This window comes from Epinephelus fuscoguttatus, linkage group LG6 (genome assembly GCF_011397635.1).
Source record: "Epinephelus fuscoguttatus linkage group LG6, E.fuscoguttatus.final_Chr_v1".
NCBI classification, from domain to species: domain Eukaryota; kingdom Metazoa; phylum Chordata; class Actinopteri; order Perciformes; family Serranidae; genus Epinephelus; species Epinephelus fuscoguttatus.
This window is the reverse complement of record NC_064757.1, coordinates 19,407,295-19,432,961: the sequence shown is the minus strand read 5'-3', so window position 1 is coordinate 19,432,961 and position 25,667 is coordinate 19,407,295. Positions and strand designations below refer to the sequence as shown.

The following is a 25,667-nucleotide window of genomic DNA, read 5'->3' as shown; positions in this document are numbered from 1 at the left end:
TTACATTGGAGCAGGTCAGGAACATATGAACACGCCCTCATGAGGCTCATTTTACTTCCCATAGTTGAGATGAAAGTTTTGACTTAAAATATCTTGCAAGGTGACATTGTGTTTATGTCTGATGTATCTGTCTGAACATCTCACCCCTTTGTTCGAATCTCCAGCAGGAGGAGAGCTGCTTCTCTGGGGTCAGATCCCATGTGCATCCCGGATCAGTGATCATCCAGGCCTCAAAAAACTCTGGACTCCGCGGCCAGTTCCACTGGCAGGCGAAAAGGTGTGTATGAGAAAAGACTGACAAATTTTGTTTTCAGACTCCTCAAGTCTCAAGTAGATGAAAGCCCCAGGATTTTCAGAGTATATGAGTTTTAGCTGGATATGCATAAATTCTTAAAGGGTCCACACTGAATCGCATATGGCTGAAAGCTGAGTCTGCACTGCTGTCTGTGGGTTAGTATGTAGCGCTCCTGAACGCACCCCGATCGATGATGTCACAGCAGAATTTCACAGCTGATAAAAACGTCGGGGTGTAGCCAAAAGTGCAAAATGCCAGAAATAAACTTTAAAAAGTCTAATGACATTGAGACCTACAGAGAGTTGTCATCTAAAACTTGATACAATTTGTGCTTTAAAATGTTGCACTGCTCTGAAGTTTAAAGACTATTTTCATTTTATGCAGGTGTGTGATGTGGCCTGTGGTACCTGGCACATGATGGCCCTCACCACAAGTGAGTAATCTATCCCTAAATATTCATATCTCTCTGATTAATTGTTTTCGGGGCAATGAGAGTGCATCACCGAAGGTACACCAGTCAGATTCAGGTTTTGCATCTTATTACTCGCCCCTGTTCCTTCCAGTCTCGTGTCTCTTCCTCTTCTCCAAATGATGTCTTGCTCCTCCTCAAAGCCCCTCCTCACTCACTTTCTCACTCATCAAACCATAATTCACTTCAGAGGGAAGCATCATTAATGCACAGTAGGACACAGCAGCTTGATGTGTGCTAATTATATTGTGTGTTTTACACGCTGGATGACTTTTGCTTAGTCAGTGATGAGCTCAGTCTCTGGTAATTGTTTTTTGGATGTGATGAGTTTATAAAAGCCGTCTGTGGGTGGGTGTGTATCTGGGCGTGTAATGTATGTGTGTGTTTGTCCGTACATGTATGTGTGAGTGAACTTGTGGATGGTGACAGCATGGGGACTCTCACATTTCTATGTGCTTGTGCATGTGAAGTCTTGCATTAAGGCTGGGTGCATACATGTATACAAAATACAGTGTTTTTATAAGTAGCCAGAAAGACGAGATTATTCCACAGCTCCACACATCACACGCTTCTCTGAACTTAATAATGATTACCAAACACTTAAAATCTCAAGATCGTTCTGACACATTTAAACTGCATGCAACTCCAAACTACATCAATCCCATAGAAAACTTTGACATGCACCATCAACCGTGGCATTGCACTCCATGGCTTGCTTGCATTCTCTACAACCCATGTGATCCTTTTAGCACTGTACATCACTCGATGCTGTTGCTGCTCAGCCTTTGGCTAATCACGCTGATTGGAGGTGTCCTTTGGCTCACCTGGGGGCTTCCAATCCTATTAGGCCAACCGTCCTGAGCCTAGCGCAACCAGCAGCCGCTCGTGTTTGATCACTGGTGCTTAGAGCCCACACTTGTCCTCTTATGTTGGTATTAAGGCATGGAGGAGAGGAGCGGCAGGGTGGGGTTTGGTGGAGGGGGGGGTTAAAATGTGATCTCCTTAACTCTCTAGGGGGTTAGAGGGGAGTTTGGTGCCTCACCTCCCTCGCTGACACTCCTCTGCTCCTCCAACTGGAGCTGGTCTTTAAACTTCTGATGTCAGTTGAAAGGCGGAACACTGCAAGTTGTTTTCAAGCAAAAAGGGAAGAAGTGAAGGGAACGAGAGAGTGAAAGATTGAGAGAGGGGGACTAAGAAGAGGAGCTGAAAGGGTGTGTTTTCACTCTTTAAGTATAAGTTGTTTAGAGGATCACTCAAACCTCTCACATCCCTCTCTTTTTCATTTTTCCTCTCCTTTCTTAATCTTTCTTTCACTTTCTCTCCATGTTGTCTGTCTGAGAAGGCGCATAAAGTCTGTCACCTATTTAGAAGTCAATACACCTGATCCAACCAGACCTGTCACCCCTTTCTACCCTCTTCCTATCTCTACCACATACTCTGCCTCCTCCCCCATCACTCCTTCTCTCAACCTTCTTCCTGGCTGCTATATTCTCCCTCGCTGCACACCCATCACTATGTCTCTCTTGTGGCTCTCCTTCTTCCTCCCCTCCGCCCCTTTTGCCCCCTTCCTCCTCCTCCTCCTTCTTCCTCGGGCCAAGAGCGCCCAGGAAGAGCCATGTGTTTCCAAAGTGGACTGGATGGGAAATCGAAGCAGGGCTTCTGTGTTTATCAAGCCACAGCTCCGTCACCTTGCTCCTACTCCCGTCTAGGGGCCCCGGCAAATTGGTGACAGCAGCAACTACCCTCTAGCACACATACCCCCACCTTTTTCTTTTTCCTCATGTGCGCGTCCACACACACTCACTTACAAACACAGCATAGCACCTTGGCCTGTTTAGTTTTATTGCTGGTGTCAGGTGAGGAGGTGGAGGTAGGAGTGCTGTCTAATGTTCACCTCACACACACACACACATACACACACTAGCACACTCACACACAGTCATTTCCACCCCTGCCGACACCTTGGCTAACAAGACCTGTGAACCGCAGTGACAGAACCCTGAGACTTGTCAGAGTCCCAGTCATTTAATGCCAAGACCCGGCCCCAGCTCTAACCCAACAGGGTTTCTGTATGCACACTAAGCCACAATAGGCTTCACAGTGATATAGTGAACATGAGTCTACTGAATACCACTGCTCCTCCAGGTTCATATTGTTTAAGTTCTATCTTCACTGCAGTCATCTACTGTAATGTTTTCTACAAAATACATTACTTACAAAGAGTAATATTAGAGTTATTTGAGGTTGAAGAGGAGATTAAGTGTGTGTGTCTGATGTGACTTGGTTCAGTTTAACTTTACACTCATTATGTTGATCTGCACCGTCACGCATGACTTCTTTCATCTATAAATGTTTGAATGTATGCTATTACTCTCGTCTGTCTACTTGGGCGTGTAACAGTACACTTATGTGTCTGTAAACCTGCTGCATCTGCGGGCATCTTTATCTGAAGCATCTAATAGTCATGAGTCATTACAAGTAGTTTTGCATGGACCACTGCCCCTTTTGGTGCATGTGTACAGGATGCTCTCTGCTTAATGCCCCCTCTTTTCTGTTTTGCTGTGATCACATAAGTGGAGGAGAAAAGAGAGTTGACTCGGGTTAGAGCCCCGCACGGCCTTGCTACCTTGGAAATGAACTGCACAAACAACGCCTGGCCATTGTGCCTAAGCGCTCACAATGATGCCATTCAAGAGAGTATTGATCCACCCCAGTGCAGGGTCAATCATTGGATCAATGGTGTGTGGGTTGGACGGCTGGAAGGCTGGTTGACTACATGAATGAATGGGTGGTTGGATAACGGATGAAGGGATGGATGGATGATGGACGGACAGACGGATGGAAGGATATGAAGACTGACGCATGAGGAGACAGCGGCGTCAGGCCTGTCAAAACATGAACTTAAATGGGTCTGAAGTTTCAATTGTCCGCCATCTTTTGTGTAGGGTTGTGTCCAGTCCGTGGTCATAACTTTTTATTTTAGACTTTTGCTGTAGTTGTTATTGAGCACAGCACTTAAGTGCACCAAATATGTATACAAGCCAGCTACCTGCTACCTACTTCTCCTTAGATATACATACTGTATATATCCAGCTTTATTGTGGCATAGAAGAGTAGGTAAAGTAGAGATATAAAATTAAAAAAGAGTCATTGTCATTAGCATGTTCTTGGTGGATTCTTGTGATGTGTTTACACCAGGGTTGATTGACCTAGTTACCCAGCCCCTGGCAGCACAACATGGAGAAATGTAACACAATGCAACACAAGGGAGAGGTGTAGATTCTTTTATTATTCTTACATGTGAGACACATGTGAGAGAACACATGTACTCACACACACACACACACACACACACACACACACACACAGAGCAGTGATCATCAGGGGCTCAGAGAGGTCGTGCCTCGTGACGAAGTGAAAAAAGGGAGAGGGCTCATTTAAAATTCTGTAAGAGATGTCAATTGTGCCCTCTGCATATTTCTATGGAAAATTTGTAAATAGATCCTTTGTAAATAGCTTCTCTCTTGCCAATCACCCTGTCTGCTCTCTGCACAGCAACATTAAAAATTGATCCTTAGCCGCACTAGGGTGAAATGCTAACATCGCTGCCAAATGACTGATTAAAAAGAAAAACCTTTAATCTTTGCTTAAAAGTGTCTACTGCCTTGGCATGCCTTTCCCCTGTGCTCCTCTATCTTCCAAGGCTGTGAAGGGAAGGAGGGGGTCGCCGTGGGGGAAACGGGGTCATGCTTCATGTAGAGTCAACGCTGTACAGTGATATAGCTCTAGAGGTGAGGGATTTCACTAAGAGCAGATCTAGGAATCGACATGCATTGCTCTCTTCTAAATTTAACCTAAAGCCAAAGGTTAAAAACGCATTTGAGCATTCCACGAGAGGGGGCGAATGTTTTGGCACTCCTTCTAATGGCTGGCAAAAAATCAGCTTTTTATCCAACTTAACCATGCAAGTTAAAAACAATCAGCAGGGTCGTATTGATAATGCAGCATAAGATAGTTTGCCTTCAGCTTTCTCAGTTGCACAGCAATAGAAATCGACCCACTCTCTCCTGCTCTCTCTTCACACAATGTTTAAATAGCGACATGGCAACTGAAAAGTCATGACATAAAGAACCACGAGCAATAGATTGGATTAAAGGAGACAATAAAAGGCCTTCAAAGTGTTGATTGGAGGTGCTGAGAGGGTGTGTTTGTGTTTCAGGGAGCAGAGAGGAGAACAGAGAATGTGCTCGCTCAGAAACTGAAGCTCGCTTCGAAGACCTTGTCAGCAATCCCCTACCGACGGAGCACACAGAGAAAGAAAACACAGTGCAAGTAAGATAAACATACCTCCTCTTTCTTGCTCTATAGCCCTTTTATTGACTTACTTGCATACTGTATAGCTCAATCTGTAACTCACTTTCTAACTCGACAGCCCCCTAACTCTTTCAGTGGATTGCTCCTGATTGATATCTTCCTCTTCCACACTCCCTGCCTGCCTTGTTGACATCCTCATTCCCACGCACCCATTGTTTGCTTCTCAAATCCTCTTCCATTCATTGTTTCAGTTTCTTTATACATGCTGTGAATCAACATATCAGCAATGAATGATACAATATAACAAGTTGCACTTGAGTAAACAGCACAGCCCTTACTGCATTAAGTGGCGAATATATTCACCTCTCCGAATATCAGTGAGGACCACTAAACTGTCACCCAGAGCCACACACACACACACACACACACACACACACTCACAACCTCCCGCCCCTCCCAGTCTCTCTGTCATTCAGGTGTTTACTGTCATTCATACTCAGGGTTTTTGTATAATCCTCTCACCACACCTGAGTGCTCCCCACTCAGTGTCACTGGATTTACTCCCCCCCCTCCCTCTCTCTCACACACACTTTCCCTCTCCTCCAGCGCACAGCCTTTTTCATTTTGCATCAGAGCCATTCTTTTACGCACGTTGTCATTTCTTATGTAAATAACCATAGATAAAAAGACAGTAACAGACATTTTAAGATTTACACACACCGCTCGGCGCGTATGTTTTCAGTCATCCCCTCTCATCAGCCAGTTTGTTTGTAGAAGTGTCTTTGCCTGTAGCCATAAATTAGGGGTTGTGATTTAACTCATTGAGACAACAGAGAAAGACAACGAAACATGAATAAAACAAATGATGTGGAGAAGGTAAGGGAGAGAGGGAGAGTGAGGAGAGGAGGGTGAACTGAAGGCAGAAATGGGCCAGTATGTATTTCTGCTCTACTTTCACTTGGGGAAGGCTTCATTAAGAAGTCTGTTTCCAGAGCATGGTGGAATCTATGTGTGTGTGCACGTGCATGTGCGTGCGTGCACAGGAGTGTGCGTATATGTTCATAGGTTAATGCGTGAGATTGTGTCGATGCACATGCACGTTCATGCATACATGTGTGCATGCCCATAAAATTATTTGTGTGTGTTCAGTGAGAGCGGTCTCTTAAATTATTTACTCCCAGAACTCTCTAATTGGTATCAAGTTTTTAAATGGGGTCAAATGTTGCGGTGCAGTTTCATGCAGCTTTTCTCTTGCCTTAAGTCTGCATCATTACATCTGGTGCTACAGCATTGCTGCTTCATTGGACTTGAACCTCTAAATGCTGTATTTGGCTATTGACTGAGGCTCTGCTCTCGGACTGGAGAAACACACCGCACCGGGCTGAGGCAGAGGATGGAATGTAGTTTTATTACCGTGTTAGTCCATCTACTCATGTCTGTTACACAGAAAACAGAGGTGCACGCACACACACACACACACACACACACACACACACACAGCCTAAGGCAGCTCACAGAGCTGGTATTAGATTTAAGCCCCCTAATAAAGCCAATTAGAATTACACTGTGCACTGGTGAAGACAACCTTACCAGGGCATTTCTCTCACCTCCACATGTACACATGCAACATGCATATACACACACACATGCATTGTAACTACTGTACCACTGGAGGGGATACCCACTGGACACAGTAGGTCCAGTGTTGGATATGTTCGGTAAAAAGCTTAATCAGTTACTCATGAAATATTTGTGTTTTAAGACAAACTCTATTACTTAACTAGTTATTCAAGAGCAAAAGTAATTAGTTACATTGCTCATTATATTGGAGGTAGAAAAGGAGATAACAGTTTCACAAGCAGTCATCCAAAATTTTGGAGGGATATACTGACCATCAAACTGTAGCATAGCCCCAGTGACTGTATACAGCAGTCCAGAGGTCTCATCGTCACAGTCAAGTCGTGGCATTTGCACACCCTCCAACTCCAAACAAAATCCAGCTTCCCGAATGTAGGCTCATCAGTGGCTGATGTTAGCACAGCCCATAAATTAGAAATCTTTTTGAGTTACCAGGAGGTGCATTTCTTGTCACAGAAACAGGTTTTTATTGCGACTGAGAGGCACATTTCTCTTGTTTTGGTAGAGGCTAAAGGCCTCCACAATCCTCCAGGACCGCGCCAAGCTAACACGTCCTGGACCTGTTTCTCCAGTGAACGCACAGGGAGGAAACTTATATCAGCCCTCCATCAAACTCCTGGTAAGACAGCAAACAGGCCAAACCTTAAATGGAACGTTAATGGCGATGAGTGATTGTCATGTAATTACTCAATTTCAAACTGTAATCCCCTGTGGTTGAGATCACTGAAAAAAGTAACACATTTTTGTGAAATGTCACAACGCCTGCCTAGAAATTTACACAATGACTAAGTCACAGTGAGCATTAATGCTGTAAGCTTTGATGGCAAAGTAGAGGTTTGGTTCTCAGATATGCATTTTAAGTGAATTGGTTTAAAGTTTACAAATCAGTCCATGGCTGCAGTTTATCACAGATTATATCGTTTGGTATAGTTAAATACCTGCTTTGAAATGGCATCTGTCATCTGCTCTGACTGCACAGTTAGGCTGCTTGCGTTACAATTAGAACAACCTAAAAAGATATTGTGTATCCTCTTGACAGGACACCAGACAGGTTCACCACAAGCTGCTTCACGGTCTAGAGAGACCAGAGGGCTCTGAGGAGCAGGCGAAGGATGACGAAAGTGAGAGTGCTGAGGAAGAAGAAAGACATGAAGAAAGACCAAACAAAGATGAGAGAGATGGAGCGTTACACGATTCAGCATCTGCCATTGCCAGGTCTTCAACGGGGATGGACAGGAGAGGAAATGGCCGCTCATCAATCAAATCCGACCAAGGGGATGAGAGAGAGAGTTACAGGACAGCGGGGCCATGGGAGTCGATGAAAGAGCCACGTAGAAGCAGAGATGTAGTCTTCACCACTTTGTATGTTTTACCCAGGTCAGAGGGAGAGCAGTGCAGGCCCGCTGCCAGCAGCTTACCCTGGCTACTGACGGGACAGCAAGCTCATGGCAGAGTTTTAGATGAGGCTCAGAAGGTGAGTGTTAATGGAGTTATCACAAAGAAAAAATCTTAATGGGTAAGCTTGTCACTGGTGTGTTTCATTTAACTCCTCTAAGGGAAACCATCATCTAGGTTTGCAAGTATTATTTTTTTTTTCTTTCACCACTTTGTCTCACTTAGTACAATCCAAAGATCGCTGTTGCTTTGTTTAGACAGCAGAGAGTGAATGGAAACATCCAGATGACCCGGTGACGTCACGGGGCTGCTGGCCCTCAACCCCTTATTTGTTATACTTACTATGAATGTCCGTTCCACAACATGCCTGAGAGAGCTAAGTGGTTTTGTACTCCGAGAGGCAGTATTGAATCACTTTGGCTGAGATTAAAGATGCAAGTATACATTAACTGGTTGGCAGGCTTGAGGTGTGACTTTAGTAATGGACTATTGCAAGAACAGTAATTTACAAACAGTAAGCACTTAACAATGAAGTTAAAAAGCCTTTATATTCCCTTGAGACGGATCGAAGGAAGAAAAAGGAATCGTCTTCTTAGAGAACATTGATATATTGCGCAATCATGAAGATGAGGTCTTTAATTTATTTATTTATTCATCAAGATAGGACTTTCCCTTTTGAGTCTGGAAGTTTGCTTTAACAGTATGGCCTCGGGTAATTTCCCCAGCAACTTTGAAGTCAAATTCTCAGGACAAAGTAGGCTGTTTTTACATCTTTTCTTTTCTCAAATGTCTTTGTCTCGTTAGGAGAGATCTGCACATCTGACCAAACTGGTCCAAAAGTCTGGAAGTTACAGCAGCATTTTGCAGAGTCCCAGGCTCAAACCCAAACCCAGACCTCCTCAGAGAACTCCAAGTCCCGCGGATCAGAGTGTAGCCTCTTGTCACCGTTCAAGAATTAGACCGCACTCTGGCCTCAGGTCTCCGATTTGCAATTCTTCACCCCATCTGAGCCATGGACAGCATGCTCAGATGTCCTCCCCTTTCTTCCACCCAGGACCACAAGTTGAAACCTCTCTTTCTTCAACTCCTTCCTCTTCTGAACTATTCAGGTACTGTCCTACGCACAGAAGAGTGGTTTCTTCCTTTAGCATTTCTCGGAAGAATCTATAAGAACCAAAGATCCAGGTGTGTCTGCCAGCAGAATTTATGTACAGTGTTTAAAATGTGTATTCATCATTTTATTTCAGGTTGTGTGAACTATTTGGAATCAAAATACATTCATTGTGTAGCCACCCAGATAATAGACAGCTTATCCAAAAAGTCATCAGCATCAAAAGCATTTTTACCCAACAGCCTCCAGAAATGACAGGCCATACTGAGAGAATGTGCACTCTATTATCTACTTAATAATACTTTACTTTAGGCCGCACACAAAGCTAAATACTTGTGGCTCCAAGGTGACTGACAAAATGTCTCTTTTGCTCTGTAAGAGCCCTCCAAAGCAGACTCCAGATCAGCATTAATGGGCTCCACTTTACCCCACACTGTGATTATACTCTGAATATACTGAATATACTCCTCTTACAAACCATCTCAGTCAACGATACTAATGAACTTTGACCTCATCTGAAAGCATTAGACTTTGGTCTTCCAGTGAAAGCTGCATGTAGGAGCTGCGGAGGCCTTGAATCAGCACATTTTAACATAACTTCAGAGGTTTGAGTATTTGCTTCTTCTTTTCTTTTTTACCCTACACATTACTACATACTACCAAGCTGCATTCGTTTTAGTACTTACAGTATGTTGTTTATTAAGGACAAAGTGCCCTCTCAGATCTTGGCCTCTTGTAAGACATTTCACGGTGGAGTGTTTTCATGGCGTCTCTGCAGTATGAATCACATGTGCATGCTACTATGCCTCTTTTGAGTGTGAGGAGTTATTGCAGAGATAAAACTATATGATGAGGTTTCTTAAAGTAAAGCAGCATTGTTACAGGAAACATAGCTTCCTTTGATTCTGCTTTACTCTTTTTTGTGTTATTTGTTATGTTTCTTAAACAGAGGTCCTTCATTAGCTTTGCAGTGTATGCAAACTGGTTCTCTGCCACAGTGCAGACCACAACCACATGGCAATTCCTCTGATCAGGGTTTCATTATAAGTGGCGCATGCAATGTTTTTTTCATTATCCACAGTACATTTAACAAAAGGGACCTTTTGTCAATAACTTGGCAACATGTTGGCAGCGTTGGGGTAGACACATCACTCAGTAGCCAATGTATCCAAATGAATACCACTAGTAATGCCGTAATCATTTTGAGCACCGACTTTACATTATGAATCACAGTTGCTATTACTTCTGTTTTCTTTCATCAGTCATTTCACAAGGCATACATATGGACATCAAAGCTATTTATTACCTTGACCCAAGTTTTTAAAGGTAAAAAAGGATGCTGATGTTGAGTTTGTGAACCTAAGCAAAGGTATTTAAAGGGGTATTGACTTGCTGCTCCAGGAGGGTCAAACAATAAACGTTCTTTTAAATTGAGTCTCAGATTTGCTTTCATGAGCACCGAACCCAACACTGACTACATACAGGCATGCAATACTGATGGCATTGAGACATCCGCCCTCATTTCACTCCATTGTCTCCCACACTCCCTATAGTTTGTTTTGGTGTGTGTGAGTAAGTGTTGGTTGTGTGTATCACGTCTTTGCCCTGCGAGACTCCTGCCAATCGATTCAAGGTGAGACCTGTCGATTAAACACCCTGAGCTGTGCTCTCTACCTAACCCCAGGCTGATTCAATCCCACCCCTTGCACACACGCACACACCCGTACACAAACACATGCACGCACACACACCCGCCTCACCTGTCATCCATCAATATCTCCATCTGGGCCTCTATTGATCCCCTCCATCCAGCCTCTTCACCCCGTGCAGTACAACATCAGGGCCAAAACGACGTCCGCGCAGGTTTAATTTCTGACAGATTTACAATAAAGCTCAAGTTATTATTTAACTCTTCCGGCCGCAGTGTGCTCTTTGATTTAGCACCCTGGGAGAGGATGAGTTACAGCTGACACAGAGAATCTGCCGGGGCTGGAATGGTAGGCACCCGGTTCATAACTCAGCCGCCGAATGTGTAGTTAGTCAATCACTTGATCTGTAATCACAAATGCTGCCAGAAATTACATGAGTGATGAGCTGTAATAAAAGCACTTACTTTTCCTGCTCTGTCTCTTAAGTGTTATTGGCAGACCCCTCTCTCCCAGGAGGCCGTGGCTGTGAAACAAAATCCCGATATAAACTGCCTCATTGGTCCCTGCCTCACGCTCTCTCTCTGGTGTACTGTATGTGTGTGTATGTGACTCTTCGTGTGTGTGTGTGTGTGTGTGTGTGTGTGTGTGTGTGTGTTAATGCAGAGTGCTCCCACTACAGTGTAATACAAAGCTCTTTTTGACAGTCTTTCTTCCACTCTTGGATTGCCTTGCTTCAGGACAAATGATCCTCACTCCAGTAAAGACAGTCATCCGCATCTCTATCATTTATAATCTCTAATGTCTGCAGAGGTGCAGGGAAAAACAATTCCCCAACAATGACAGCTTTTAAACATACCTGGTACTATTAATTGGTCGGTAAAATGCATCCTATACATGTAGGTTTAAATGTTTTGCTAGGCAGTAGTCTGTCGCTGCTGTTAAAACTTTCCCCACCTGGCTCTCATCTCGTCCCAGATGAGTTATGATGGATCACCGATATGACCTTATGTACAGGTAATCAAACATCTCAGTACCACGACACAAACCTTTCTTCAACTGTCTGTGACTCCCAGCTCCATAGCCTTTGGCAGGAGGTCATGCGTGACAGTTTTATTGATACGGACCTTAGTAATAATTACACAGCGTCTTGCATGCACTATTGATCAGGCCTATTGATAAAATCATATTTTACTGTAAAGGTCTGTTGATTTGATGCATTACAGCATAAATCTCTCCTCACAAGCAGCTGATTTGGAACTCCTACTGCCGAGTGATGGATGCTCCCGCAGATAAACACACACACATATACACACACAACTATTTATATCTATTGCCTGAATGGGGCGGTAACAGACACAGGTTAAAGACAGACAGAGATGTAATGATATCCGTATCTTTAGTCCATCCATATAAATATACGATCACATAGAGAAGACAAGTGGGATCCGCTATCCAGCCCAGCTCATATGGTGTAATATATATAAGCAAGGGTGTTTATGGAGTCACTGCTCCATCTTATCATGATTTGTATTGTCAGCAGGGGCTGAATCTGCATGGTGGTAATAGATTCTGATGTGGTTCAAATGCCCTGTGGTGAATGGGAAATAGAGATGAATGTGACAGATCATACAGAACTTGTCCTGTATATAAACGGCCTTTAGAACTGTTGTTCTCACAGGGAGGGAGGGAGGGGAAGGATAGATGTTGGAACGGCTGGCGTGCAGGGAAATGTCATCGCTGGTATTAAAATGGCAAAAATTTGATCCTCAAAGCTGACCTCTGCAGTCGACGCAATGAAATTGATATGATTTCCTGAGGAGAAACATTCAATACTTTGGCTACTGCAGCTTTTCTGGCGTTAAAGAGGCTTTTGTCACATTGACGTTGCATGCTAGCTGAAACACAGACTAATGGAGAACTAGACAGAAAGTGTCAGGTAATATACACTAATACCTGTGGTGTCACGCATTATCACCCTTTGATCTTAGCATGGAAAAACATAGTATGTGTAATAAAGGAAAAGAGCAAATTTATTACTATTGGAGGAAAGGAAAATTGGTCTTTATGGTTCAGGTTAAAAAGCAGCTTACTAGACCATGTTTCCGCTTTGGCCGGCAGTTCAAAAGCATGTTTTCTTTTTGGACTTTTCTCTGGCTGGATTCTGAACCACTTGGGGGTAGTTTGCAAAGGCTGTGGTGCACCAGTGACAGGCTGGTTTTCACATTTAAGGAGCCAAAGGGACATGGGGAACATGTCCATGTTCAAGAGGCCTACAAAAAATCTAAAAGCCGGGATATAGAGTTAATCGCTGGCCCAGTCAAGACCCCCCCTGAGCGGCTGCTTCTGCAAAATGCTGAACAGCCCGTCTGGCTGCAGCACAGGAATGCTGTCCTGCAGAGGACAGCGGAGGGGAGATTGATTTTAATCAGCAGTGATGTGTTTTATAAGCATAAAACCTGCTCCAACCTGAGCTCTCTTAAATGTCCTGGAATTCTGATGAGAATTGGTGTCGAGGTTTCTGTTGTTTGTTTTTTTTTTCTTATTCAAACCAAATGCATGGAAGCCCATTAAAGGAGAAAATAAAATAGAAAAACAGTCTTTACAGTCTAACAGTCTTGGCCTAGAAATAAATAGAAGTGGAGGAACATAATATTAAAAAAAGCATTTTGTCACATAACAGAACAAAAAAAAAATCACACACCATTTTCTCCTCAGTGTTTTTGTGAACAATTGAAGCCCATACTTCTATAGTGTATGATTGATACAGTATGGAATCTATCCATAGCATACCGCTGACTTTGAACATACTCACTACTTTTGTACCACAGCTGTTTGAAATGCTAATATAGAGCTTGTGAAATAGCAACAATACTGCCAGTGTGTTCCCCAGAGCTGGAGGGAGAAGGCAGAGCAAGACAAAGGCAGTTTTTAATCTGAGCAGGAAGCATACAGTGGCGATTCACTGTGACACGGTGATTGATATGAGTGAGTAGTGTATTTACCGAGTCTGACGGGATAGGAGAAAGAGAGTGTTTTCTTCCCATCCGTACGCTTATCTCCCTCCATAAATCACTGCCAATGGGATGCATAAATGTGGATGAGCGAGCGTTGTATTGTTCTGACTCTGGCAATTCCACTTTGACCTTTACATTTGGCATTGGTCACTGGTGCTAAATGCATGCCATGACCTTACCTGACCTTGGGCTATTCATATTTAATAGCCATGAAGGCTGATGTTTCGTCATACATACAGTATTTGAACACACACCACATAAACACACCCAGCAAACAGTGTAATCAAGCCAAACTGCATTTAACGCTATAATTTGTGTAATTTTTCTCTACGAATACATCACATAGACAAAGAGACGATATAGTTGTGTTTTTCCCCTTCTCATCAGTTTGTGTCTTTATAGCTCTGATTCCATTACCCCTTTCCCAGCGGCACGCTATGATGTCCTATGTCCACCCTAACCTTTGACTCCAGCCAGTGCTTTAAAGGTTCTGCACTTTGCCCTCTCCCATTTGACCTGTCTGAAGTATACCTTTATAATTGCCTCTGTCGCTATCAAATGCACATATGAGAGGGTGCAGGGGCAGGGGGCCGAAGTCTGTCCAGTAACCTTTTGGCCTCTTGTTCATCTATTCTGCTCAGAGCAAGCACGGCAGGCTTCCTCCCCCTACCCACAATCCCATACTGTATTAGTCTGCATGTCGGAGTTATTGATGGTGCTCTGGAAATATTTTATTGGTCAGTCACGACCTTTGACTGGGGCAATGCAAACACTAACCCCCCTAAAGCTTGCTATCGACATGGATATATATATATGATCAGATGGCTAATAGAAGTATAGATTTAGAGTGGCTGAAGAGCAAGTCATTTAGATTTTAACATCGTGAGGTCAGCATAGCTTTTTGCACTTATGCATGTGTCAGACCACTAGGCAAACTACATATTGAGTTTGTTTTAATGTAACCTTTCCAGTGATGCCAAGACATTTTAGAATTATGAACAGTGAAGACCAAAAAATATGTACAACAGAATAATATTACGTCACATACAAATGGATATTGAAACAGGGTTGCAGCAGTATGACGTGAAATCGTATACCACGGTATAAAAATTGACAATTATACCATGCACATCTGTTTTTCTACAGTCTTAAAAAAAACGCAACCAGAATTTATAGTTTCAATTATAATTAAGAAAAAATCTTTCTGTTTTCATTCCCTTAAGGGTCATTGTAATGGATAATAATAATAATATAAGTTATCGTGTAATACCGTGAAACCATGATATTTTCTGAAATAGTTGCCATTGCAACCTTATTTTCAAATCACAAAAAATTCCTTTTCTCATACCCTCTGTCTTCTCCCTTTATTCCACATACTGTAAGTCTCTTCATCAAAGTAAGTGTATCTTGTACTGAAGCACCTACAGTTAAGATAAGCCCAACCACAGCTGGACAATTACCTGCCAACTAACCTTTTCTGGAGGCACTTAAGAATGTAAGGACCCCTGAGGATAAATGTGCCCTGAGTAGAGCGAGCACTTCAACAGGCCAGAGAAGGAGGGAGAGAGGGAGAAAGGGAGGGCGTAAGGTATGGGAATGCAGGGGTAGAGAAAAGGTGACAATGAGGAAGAAAAAAAAGTGATAGAAATAGAGAAAAAGACAGTATCATGGTGAGATTACCTAATCCTCTGTCTGAGAGCAGTATTTGAAGGACCTGGTGGTGTCAGACATGAGGGGGCTTTGTGGAGGTTTACCCAGGAGAGGCCAGCTTAGCAGGGGGATCTAGCGGAACACCAGGTGACCAGTGCTCTGTCCCCAAGCACACACCTCAGCCCGTGGCTTTGTAAACACTTTTAAATTGATTGCAGGGAGCTGATGAGATTTCCCTGCAGCCTGGGTCATTATCACATTGTGTACCAGCTCTAACTCACTCGTACCGAGCCCTCTATGGATTGTCATTCTGGTTTATGTCGTCATTTTTAATGTAAGTGACAGTGTTTTCTGTCAAAAGTTGATATATCTGTCAGGTTGTGCATGAGTAAGACTGGTGGTAGACATGCAGGAATTTCAAGTGCGCCAAGAATTTAATGACACAAATTGAAAAACACCGACTTGCGTTTAATTTCCTAATGCTCGATGCAGTGTTTTTAGCACCGGTCAGGGTGTTACAATCTACCCTGCTGCACAACGGGGTGAGTTTCAGCACTGTATGATATCTGATCCCAAAAACCCTGCAGGGCAGCCACAGCAAATCAACAATGGATTAATGGATCTGGTTCTGCTCATAAATCTCTGTGGGATTGGAAAGCGTTCGAGGACAGTCAGCCTGTAGTGGTGTGCTTAATGTTACAGGCAGTTTGGGTTTCCCATCGTTCAAAGCAGTGACAGGGTAGTAAAGATGTGGCAGCATCTTATGTCAGCGTTAAATCAGTGAATGTCAGGAATGCTGGATTGTCAGTCTGCAGTGCTGAGAGCTGTACCAACACTGATTCATTGGCACAGATTTGTTTATAAATAACTCCAATGCTTCTCCATAGCTCTCATCGTACAGTAGAATAACTTCATGCACCAGAGCAAAGACAGAAAAAAAAGATGTGTTGTGCAGACGTGTCCTAATTCAGCGATGTCAGTACAACCCTTCAACCTTAGAGTAGTGTGGTAAGGCCTTGCCATAGATCACAGTGGTTAACAGTTAGCTGTTCCTGCAGGTGTATAGGGAATGGCAGTAACTGCTTCCATTACTGGAGAGAATGGCCCAACTCCCACAGCCCCCTCCAGACAGCGCTGTCATTACCCATCCATTGTGAGGCCTGAGAGGGAGCTGTAAGTACGGCAGACTTATGGCTTTGTTAGAGTGACTGGATGGTCTCCTCTGTCTCAGCACAGGATAAGGAGGGACGGTGGTATGGAAGGATAGCCAGATAGAGTGATAGAGATGGAGGATGAGGATGAATCGAACACTCCCAGATACCCCACCACCGCTGCTCCCCGATGTGCTCATGAGTAGAGTGCAGGCTGGAGGGTGGGGAGGGTTATTTGGTGCTATTTTTACAAGAAACGGGTTGATTTGTCTTAGGCCATTACCGTCTATTACAGCTGCGAGTCTTGGGGAAAAGGTGGGAAGCGGCAGACGCTGGCATTCTGCCTAAAGAGAAATCAATGAAACAAATTAATCCTTCGCAGGCTGCGGTGACACAGTAATCCATCATTCAGGGGGCGCTTTTACACACTGAATCAGGGAGCGAGGCAGGGAGGTGGAGGGATTGGGGTTCGGGGGTGGTGGTGGGGGGGGGGGGGGCTTGGTTGGTGGGTGAGTGTTGGTTGGGGAAGGGTGGGGGAGAGCGAGACTGAGGCTCTGGGGGACAGGGGCAGACATCCACGCTCTGGTAACACTAGGGCAACGGTGGGTGGTGGCAGGGAATCAAGTGGCTCTGAGCCCTTCCTTTACATCCTTGAGCTGCCTGTGGACATACAGAGCAGGAGGAGGAGGAAAGGGACGTAAACACAATCAGCTGAACTGCACCATGGACATGGCCATGATTACACACATACGCCTACACATATTTTCCCTGCTGCCTGTCACTTGCTGCCTGCTTTAACCTCAACCAGGCTGATGGCTGATGGTGATGAGAGTAAGGAGAGCTTTATTATTTATTTACAGTGGACATACAGGCGGCCAACTGGTCATTAATGCGTGGACATAACTTGGGTGTGAACAAATGGAGGAACAAACAGGGGCCATGAGGGTTCAGGAAGTGCCCTATGTTATTATACATATATTATAACTACTCTTTTCTTACCACTTCAGCTGCACAAGTTCCCTATATGGCATTGTGTTGTTTCAGTTTAACTGCAGGTCTGTTTGCATTGTCCTAGTGATGACATATTATTTTGCATTGTATATCATCATAGCAACAGCCCTTGGTCTACAAGTCCCCACCCACAGTTATACACGGAACTCACTGCCCCCTTGCCTTGGAAGGCAAAACAACCCGCCATCTTACTATTCAAAGCAGAGAGCAGTATACATGCACCCAGATTAGCCACGGTGATGCGCTAGTGCACGGCCAATTAGAGCTCAGATCTATCCGTGTGATTGAGTCATGTGATCAGCTGCCCTGTGAGGAAACAGTCCTGTCCAGGCCAAGATCCATGTGAAGCAGCTGTACCCTCCGATGAATCACATAACAGCCGACATCAAATGATATCACAATTCAACCGGGAGTGAAGAGAGAGAGAGAAAAAAAACCCCCACATACGCACACATATCGAGATTGATGTGTTTTTATTAAGATCTTTGCTGTGTTGCATTGCCTTTTAGTAATATTACATCATTATGAAAGCAAGTTCAAGAGCATGATCCACTCAGCGTTACTGTATCAGCCGGCTTTGTTGGTCTCCAGGCTCCTTTGTGGCACTGTGGCTGCTCTGCTGACGTTCATCGATGGTGACTGTGTGTGTGTGTTTTTACAGCAGTGACTTGTAGCTAGAGCTCTGATAGAGGGTGGTGATGCTTAGGAAGCCGGGGTCACTCCATGGAAAAAAAGAAAGTTAATACAGAAACACAACAGGCAGAACCATTATTTGCCGTGTCATTGTAATAGAGGGTGCCACTTACCTTAACCAGCTTCCCAAAGAGGAATACCAATAGCCCCCCTTTTTCCCCCTAAAGACACAGGTGGTAGCATTCTGTGGAACGGCATGTTAGAAAATCAGAGAAAATAGTGGGTGGAGGAAAAAAGGAGGAGGGGGGTGGGTGAGTGAATGTGCTGGGAGGAGAGAGGAGGGAGGGAGCGGCTGAGATTGGGCAGGGTGGTGCAGCCGAGAGGAAGGGTAAAGGGAGCAAGAGTGGTCAGAGAGTGGAGAGAAAGCGAACGGGGAGGGAGGGTGGGAAGGGGAAGAAGTGAAAGGATGGAAAAATGTGGGGATATTGCAGCAGAGCGGATGGTGTGAGGGAGGCAGAGTGAGAAATGTTGCCGGAAATGCTAGAGCCAGCAGCGTGTGTAAAAAACCACACTGCAACATTTCTCATCCTTGACATCACTGACAAGCTTTCCAAACACACACAGTGTGCTTTCAAAGTGCACGCTTGTAATATCCAAATCTTTTAACACAGCTTCTCCTCTAAGATCATACTCTTTTTGTTTTCTCTCCTACTGTAAACAAGGCAAATGTTGGGGATATTAAATTAAACCGATGTTGTAATTCTTAATTTGAAGGGTGTGTGCTTTATAAGATTCCCACAGCAAATTCAATAAAACATGCTTGTGTGTAAAGTCGTGGAGGAGACATACTGAGAGGAGTGAAGGGGTGAGGAATGACGGATATGAGGAGAGGGGAGGAGGAGGACAGAAGATTGTTGTGGAATGTTTGCAGTTCTGGCCAGAACTCGACCATCTCATTTGTCAGGGCTTGACCCCAACAGTGGGGTCAAAGGTCAAGGGAACATCTGAGGGGAAACTGACTCGGCTATCACACACACACACACACACACACACACACACACACACAGAGTCAAGTAAACACACAAACGTGTGAGAGTGTCTCTCCTTCGCGCTCCTTCTCACACATAACTCAAGCTCATGTGCAGTACATCTGTATATATCATCATTAATATCCATCCTAGTCTTATTTGTTTTATTAATACTGAGTGTTATGTTGACCTCTAGCTATGAAAAGATCAGCTGCCAGTTTCCCAAAAAACACACTATGGTCTTTTTCCAAAACAAATCACTGAGAAAGAATTTGAGTTCCAGGATGGTTGGATTCATTTCGGAGTTGAAAAAGCTTGGGATAGCACTTGATAAACACACACTCCAGTAATTCACTGAATTAAAAGAAACAAAATCTGAACCGAGCAATAAAATTCAGAGGAATCTACCCTGAGAGTGACTATTCATTTACACTTAATGTTATATTCACCACATATATGATCAAGTACAATAAGGCCTGTCAGTGCAGGGCTGTCACGTTAAGTGAGCCTGACGCTCTTGCTAAGCAGTACCGTCACTGTCCTATAATCAAACAGCACTCTCCATAAATTACATCTCATCCCAGTGTCAGTCCTTGCACCACACCGACACGTCCCGCTGTGTTTCCGAATGCCTGGCCGCCATGTCGCTTTCTGCCTGCGAGGAGACACAACACAAACTCAGTTACAAAAGGGCAAGGTTAGCTCCACTGAATCACTCAAACTCTATGCTTCAAGTTTCAGATTAAAGGGAGGGTGTAAAGCAGGCAGTGACAGTGCCGGTTGCCATCACTGGACACCTGTGAGTCACATGACATTAAGACAATGGCTGACAGAAGCCACACCTTGCAGGCTGAAATAATAGATTGAGGTTTTTTTTAATATATGTGCAGAGACTAGCACACACGTACAGCGCTGTATCTACGGCTGCTCTCCTCTGTACCCCCTGTTAGGAAACAAATTGTCCATTTTGTGCTTTAAAATTCAGCCCATCTCCTTCTTTTTCTGCTCTTAAGAGCAGACAGGTAGCACAGCGGCTGATATTCCTGGCTTTTTAGATGGATCTTAAATCTTACACCTTTGTCATTCTTTGGCCAGAGACATCAAACAGGTGCTATGAATAATTTATCTTAAGAGTTTCACATTGATAAGGTCACAATCTGCCAGGTCTGGACACTAAACACAGGCCACCTTCACACCTTCGCTTCACTGTCTTTTTACACACATGTGCCCACACATGCAAACACCAGACACGCACCTTTCAGATGAAAATACACAAAATGTCAAGAGGGTTTTTGTCCATGTGTGTGGGTTTGTGTGAGAAAGTGGGGGGTATTTTTTGGTTTTAAATGTTTTTATTATTGTTTTTTAATAAGAAATGTGGGATGTATTACAACACTAATCTGTGATGTGTTTTACTATTATAATATTCCACTTGTTTAGGAGAGTTTAAATGAAAGTAAAACTTTGATTGCAGCTTCGTGTCCCTATATTCTTCTATGGCACATGACATTTTTGGTTTCCAAATGTAAATAAATAAATATGTGTTTCGCTCAAACTGCCTCTGAGAGTTTGTGGGGAAATTATTTTCTGTTTTCTCTGTACTGATGTAAACTAGACTGCATCAGTGTGCTCAGTCATTCTCAGCTCCAGCATGCTGATGGTTCAGCTACACTACATTTCTAATTAAGCCCCTGCTGTGTGTTGGTTTTTGGAGGGTGTGTGATGGAGAAAAAAAATAATGTAGTGCTGATGTGATGCCACTCATTTGGTTACAAACCAAAAAGTTAAACAACCAAACAAGTTAAACCAAAAGGGGGGCAAACTCTGACCCAGTGTCAGCATCCATAACCAGGTATCATAACCAACAGTGTAAACAATAATCTGCCACCATAAGAGAAACACAGCTAATTTGTTGTCTTCGCTCAGCTTTGCTCAGTTTAGTATTGTGTTTGATGTGAATTTACTCACCATAAATATTTAAGCCAGCATAAAAAGGTGGGTAAACTCTTTTTAAATGAGTCCACTATCCACTACGACAGTGACAGGACACTATGTCATCTTTTTTTTTTTTGTCTCCCCCCTTGAAAGCGCACAGGGAGTCACTCCTCTGCTGCGTTGACCCCCCCGCCTCCTCTTCCTCTCTCCTCCTCTGCCTTGTTCGCTCCCCTAATAATCGCAATACTTCTTAAAAATTGTTTTGCACTCCTCTGTGTCGGAGGGTAATCTCGCTCTTTTGTCGCTGAGCTATATTTCTACTGTGTGTTGTCGGATAATGTGAGGATGGGATGAAAGGTAATCTGCGTGCAGAATTCCTAAAGCTCCCTTATCCTTGTTGAATTTCTCAAGAATTCCACCTTTGCCCTCCGGTTTCCCTGAAATAAATTACTTTAAGGGGTGAGATGCCTTCATGCACCCCCGTTTGGGTCCCGGTTTTCGTGTTGCCTCCTTTTAAACGCAGTCAAACAGGTATTATGTCTTATTTTTAATTCACTTGATTCCTGCAGGCTGCGCCACTCCCTGGATATTTCACATACGCACTTTGGGAATAAGAATAAATGATTTTCCACAAACTTGCGAAAAAAACAGAAAGCACAGTATTAAAATTGTGTTGTGTTGACCATTTGTGATTACAATGCTGCGTTAAGGTGACACAGTGATATAAACCACCGGCCACTGATAAGATGTTTTCCCCTGTCAGTTAATTTTCTGTTCTGCTTAGTTTACTCTGTGTGTTTCGGCTTAGCTGCTGATTGATATACGCTGGGCTTCCCTTCACAGTGGATCCCTCAGAAGTACACACGCTGCTGAAAATCTGTTTCCCTTCATCTAGCTTCTGGTACTTAAAGTCTGGTTTTTTGGTGTACTACAAAATTACAGTGTTTGCACTGTGGAACCACGAGGGTTTGGGTGCTAATGGATTTATAATCTCCGTCTCTGGGACCATCCAAAGTAATTAGCACATGGGCTCTAAAGAAATGATGGTTAGTGAGCAATAAAGCCATTGCCCATAGCTTAAACTGACAGTCCCTCTAACTTAACTCCAACCTCAAGCCTAATTGGGAAAGTCATTGCAGTTATTGTCCTCAATTATAGTCTGGGATGCAAAAACACCCTGGAAAGGGAGACTTTCATTCATCACGTCTAAAAGTGAAGGATCTCAAATCTCTGGAGACGCGAGGCCATATTAAAAATAATGAGGAAATAAACAATAATATCTACATACAAACTAGGATGAGTCACACTGTGGGGTAATGCAATTTTACAGTCCAACAAAAGTCATTTTAGGGCAAAAAGATAACTTTAAAAAACACTATTATGATGATATAACAGAAATTAACAGGGTGATTATAACACAAATGAAGTTATATCCACTCTGAATACACACATTATTGTTTGCATCTGACTGGTGTGTAAACTTCCCCTCTTTTTCAGAGGCACTTTTTCAGTTTGCAGTAATAATTAATAGCCATGCTATTTTGTGGACGCTTGTTGCCTGCTTAAACGCGTCGCTCTTAAATGGCTGTGTAGCCCATAGGCTCAACGATATTTCCACTATTTCTCACGAATGGCCTTTCCATTAAGAGCGATTAGATTATGTCTATTGAAAGTTGCTGATCCATAGAAAAAAAGCCAGCGGATAAAAGGCGATTTCAAGTGACCTTCTCGTCCCTTTCACACCAATCTGAGCCCCCAGAATAATTTGGGGATCAGATTTGGACAAAAAGGAGCACCCCCCTCTCCCACCCACGCACACACACACACACCCTCACCCCCTCCTCCCTTTTCAACACACAACCACTCAAAGCAACAAAACCTCCAATTCAAACATGAGAATAAATTAATTTTTTTGTAAATTAGGACTTGTAAAAATGTGACAGTGTTAGTGTTTGTTCAGCGTTTTACGCACGGTGAAAATCTGCCTTTTCCTCCTTTTATTTCCCAAGTGCCATTTTGTACGCACAGCTATAGAGGTGTTGACAAAAGTTATACTAACTTCACTGAAGCAACTAGGTAGTCACACGTCAAAATCACTGCTGTGTCAAATAGGTCAATGGTCTTATCACATTTTCTATTTGACGATTTTAGCGTTAATTTTAAAAAAAAATAAATAAATAAATAAATTCGCCCAGCATAAATCAATATGTCACTGCAGTGTTACAGCTGCCATAAAGAAAACAAATAACCCGGAAGCCCATTTGCAAAAGCAAATTGCACTCAAAACATATCGTTAAAAGATGGACAATAGATTAAAACATGCATTGTCTTGATGTATTGTCCATGTGACATCTATGCTGTAAAACAGTGTGCATCTTGTTTTGTTTTAATGCATGTAATACAGATTGCCCTAATGTTAGAAAGCTCATATGCAAACAAAACAAAAATATTCTATAAATTGCCACCTCTTCTAAATAACAAGTGAAACCGTGTAATGTCATTCTCAGCGGCGCCTGAGTGTTTACTCACTAAATCTTAAGTCACTTCATTATTAATGACAAAAACTTCCAAGTTCCCCCTTATTACACAGAAGCAGAGTCCAACAAGTGTAAAGTTTATTTGGAGGTTTGGAGCTGCATCTTATAACCACATGTGCTCAATTTGACCATTAATCAGTGTCTATTATTCAAACGAACAAGGCAGGACCCAACATGGAGACGTGAGACGATGCTCGAGGTGTCCATCACTTTATTCGTTTTGCTTGTTTAATCGCTTTTAATGTTGTGTGCAGACGTTACAGTCGCAGGGATCAACATCAGCTGGATGTGGCCCTCTGACCCGGCGTCCAGAAACAGAACACTGGTGTGCACACAGGAGGCGTTTGGAGCAGAGGCCCCCTGGAAAAGCGAGTGAACCTTTTAGCTCATACAATGTCTTTTTGGGGCTATATGCTGTGGTTGTAACTCTGCTGTGCGTACACACAGTCGATAGTTAACACCCCCTCGATCATTTCTAAATATCTGCGTCGTTTTGCATCCTTTTAAATGCTCTAAAACGCGTTGTCAACGTCATGTGTTGTTTTATTGGAGGGCCTTGCACTTGTGACCTCAGTGTTTTCCCAACTGATTGTGCTGCTTGTTGGTTTCAGCTGCATTCAAGCTCCATTTTGTGAGCTTTACAACGTCCTACTGTATCTGTCTAAAAAAGGGCATCAGTTATTGATCAGATTTGGCAGAACTATAAATTTTAACCAGTAAGGTCGTTTGACAAAACTATCACACAGGGGAGAAATGAAAAAGAAATAGATAGTATGTGGATCATAATTATTCAATTTTGATTCAAATTGAAAAAAGTCAGATTGAATTTAAATATCCCAACATCACTAATTATCTGTTGCAAACCAAGGCACTAGATTACAGTAAGACGGCTGCTAATGTGCAATAGCATCCATTACCTGAAAGACATGTTTAATAATAATCTGATTATGTAATTCTTTACATGTTTCAATAATTTAACAGATTACAAGGACGTGCGTATTTTGCTGCCCAAATAAGAAAAGCTGGGACACTCAGAGAGTTGGAGATGAAAAATAAATGTAACTTGGCTCACGTGAAATGATTAGTGAGCATGAACTTCCTGCACCCATGAGACACTGAAGTTAAATGTTATTATGTAAGGCTATTTTTACAAAGCTTGATTGACGTGCAGTTTGTCCTGGAATAAGTGAACCTGGCCTACATTGCTACATCATTTATTTTATATCACTTTTCATTACAGTCCCTTTACATCAATAATGCTGCTTTGATAAATCACACTGTGTGTCATCTTACGTGTCTTCGCTGCAGTTTTTTCTCACACATACTAAGTTCTTAAACGTTCCGGAGATTATTTTTTTTGCGCCAATCTATAATATTTGCATCTGACTGTAATGGGACTGAACTGGGACTTGGGAAACAGCGTAAAAGATGGGCACCGGCTGGTCTCCTTGATCAGCCTTTTAATCCGGTGACACTATCGCTGAGACAAACAGCCTGCTATCGATCTTTTCATTATGTGTTCAAACAACAAATAGCCTTGCAGGTGAGGTGCACGGGACGTGCAGAAAAAAAGCGCTCCCATGTCCAGCGGTGCCACAACCTGCCTGTAATAACTACCATCCGATGTACAAATCAGTGAGGACGGCTGCAAAGCGGGGGAACGAGTCTCATAATCGGCGGTAAAGTGCAGAAAAGACGCGACTGTCCACTAGTTAAAAAGTTGTGACTCTGACACCGCGGGTCGGCTGCATGGTCTGAAGTTAACGGTCATGTGGCTTGACACAGAGAATTTCGCCTTCCTTGCACAGCCATGCGTGCGTAACGTTGGAGAAGTGCG

At 43.3% G+C, this 25,667-nt stretch overlaps 1 protein-coding gene across 2 annotated transcripts in view; it reads left to right on the top strand.

Moving 5' to 3' along the window:
* LOC125889835 (probable E3 ubiquitin-protein ligase HERC2) overlaps positions 1-12,539 on the top strand; it is a 322,212-nt gene extending 309,673 nt beyond the window's left edge. For both annotated transcript variants that reach the window (XM_049578034.1, XM_049578033.1), the window contains exons 10-15: positions 165-277; positions 680-728; positions 4,984-5,096; positions 7,222-7,335; positions 7,756-8,190; positions 8,916-12,539. In XM_049578034.1, coding sequence (XP_049433991.1) covers positions 165-277; positions 680-728; positions 4,984-5,096; positions 7,222-7,335; positions 7,756-8,190; positions 8,916-9,281 — 1,190 coding nt within the window. In that variant the 3' untranslated portion in view covers positions 9,282-12,539. The remainder of the gene's footprint in view (positions 1-164; positions 278-679; positions 729-4,983; positions 5,097-7,221; positions 7,336-7,755; positions 8,191-8,915) is intronic.
* The last annotated feature ends 13,128 nt before the right edge of the window (positions 12,540-25,667 follow it).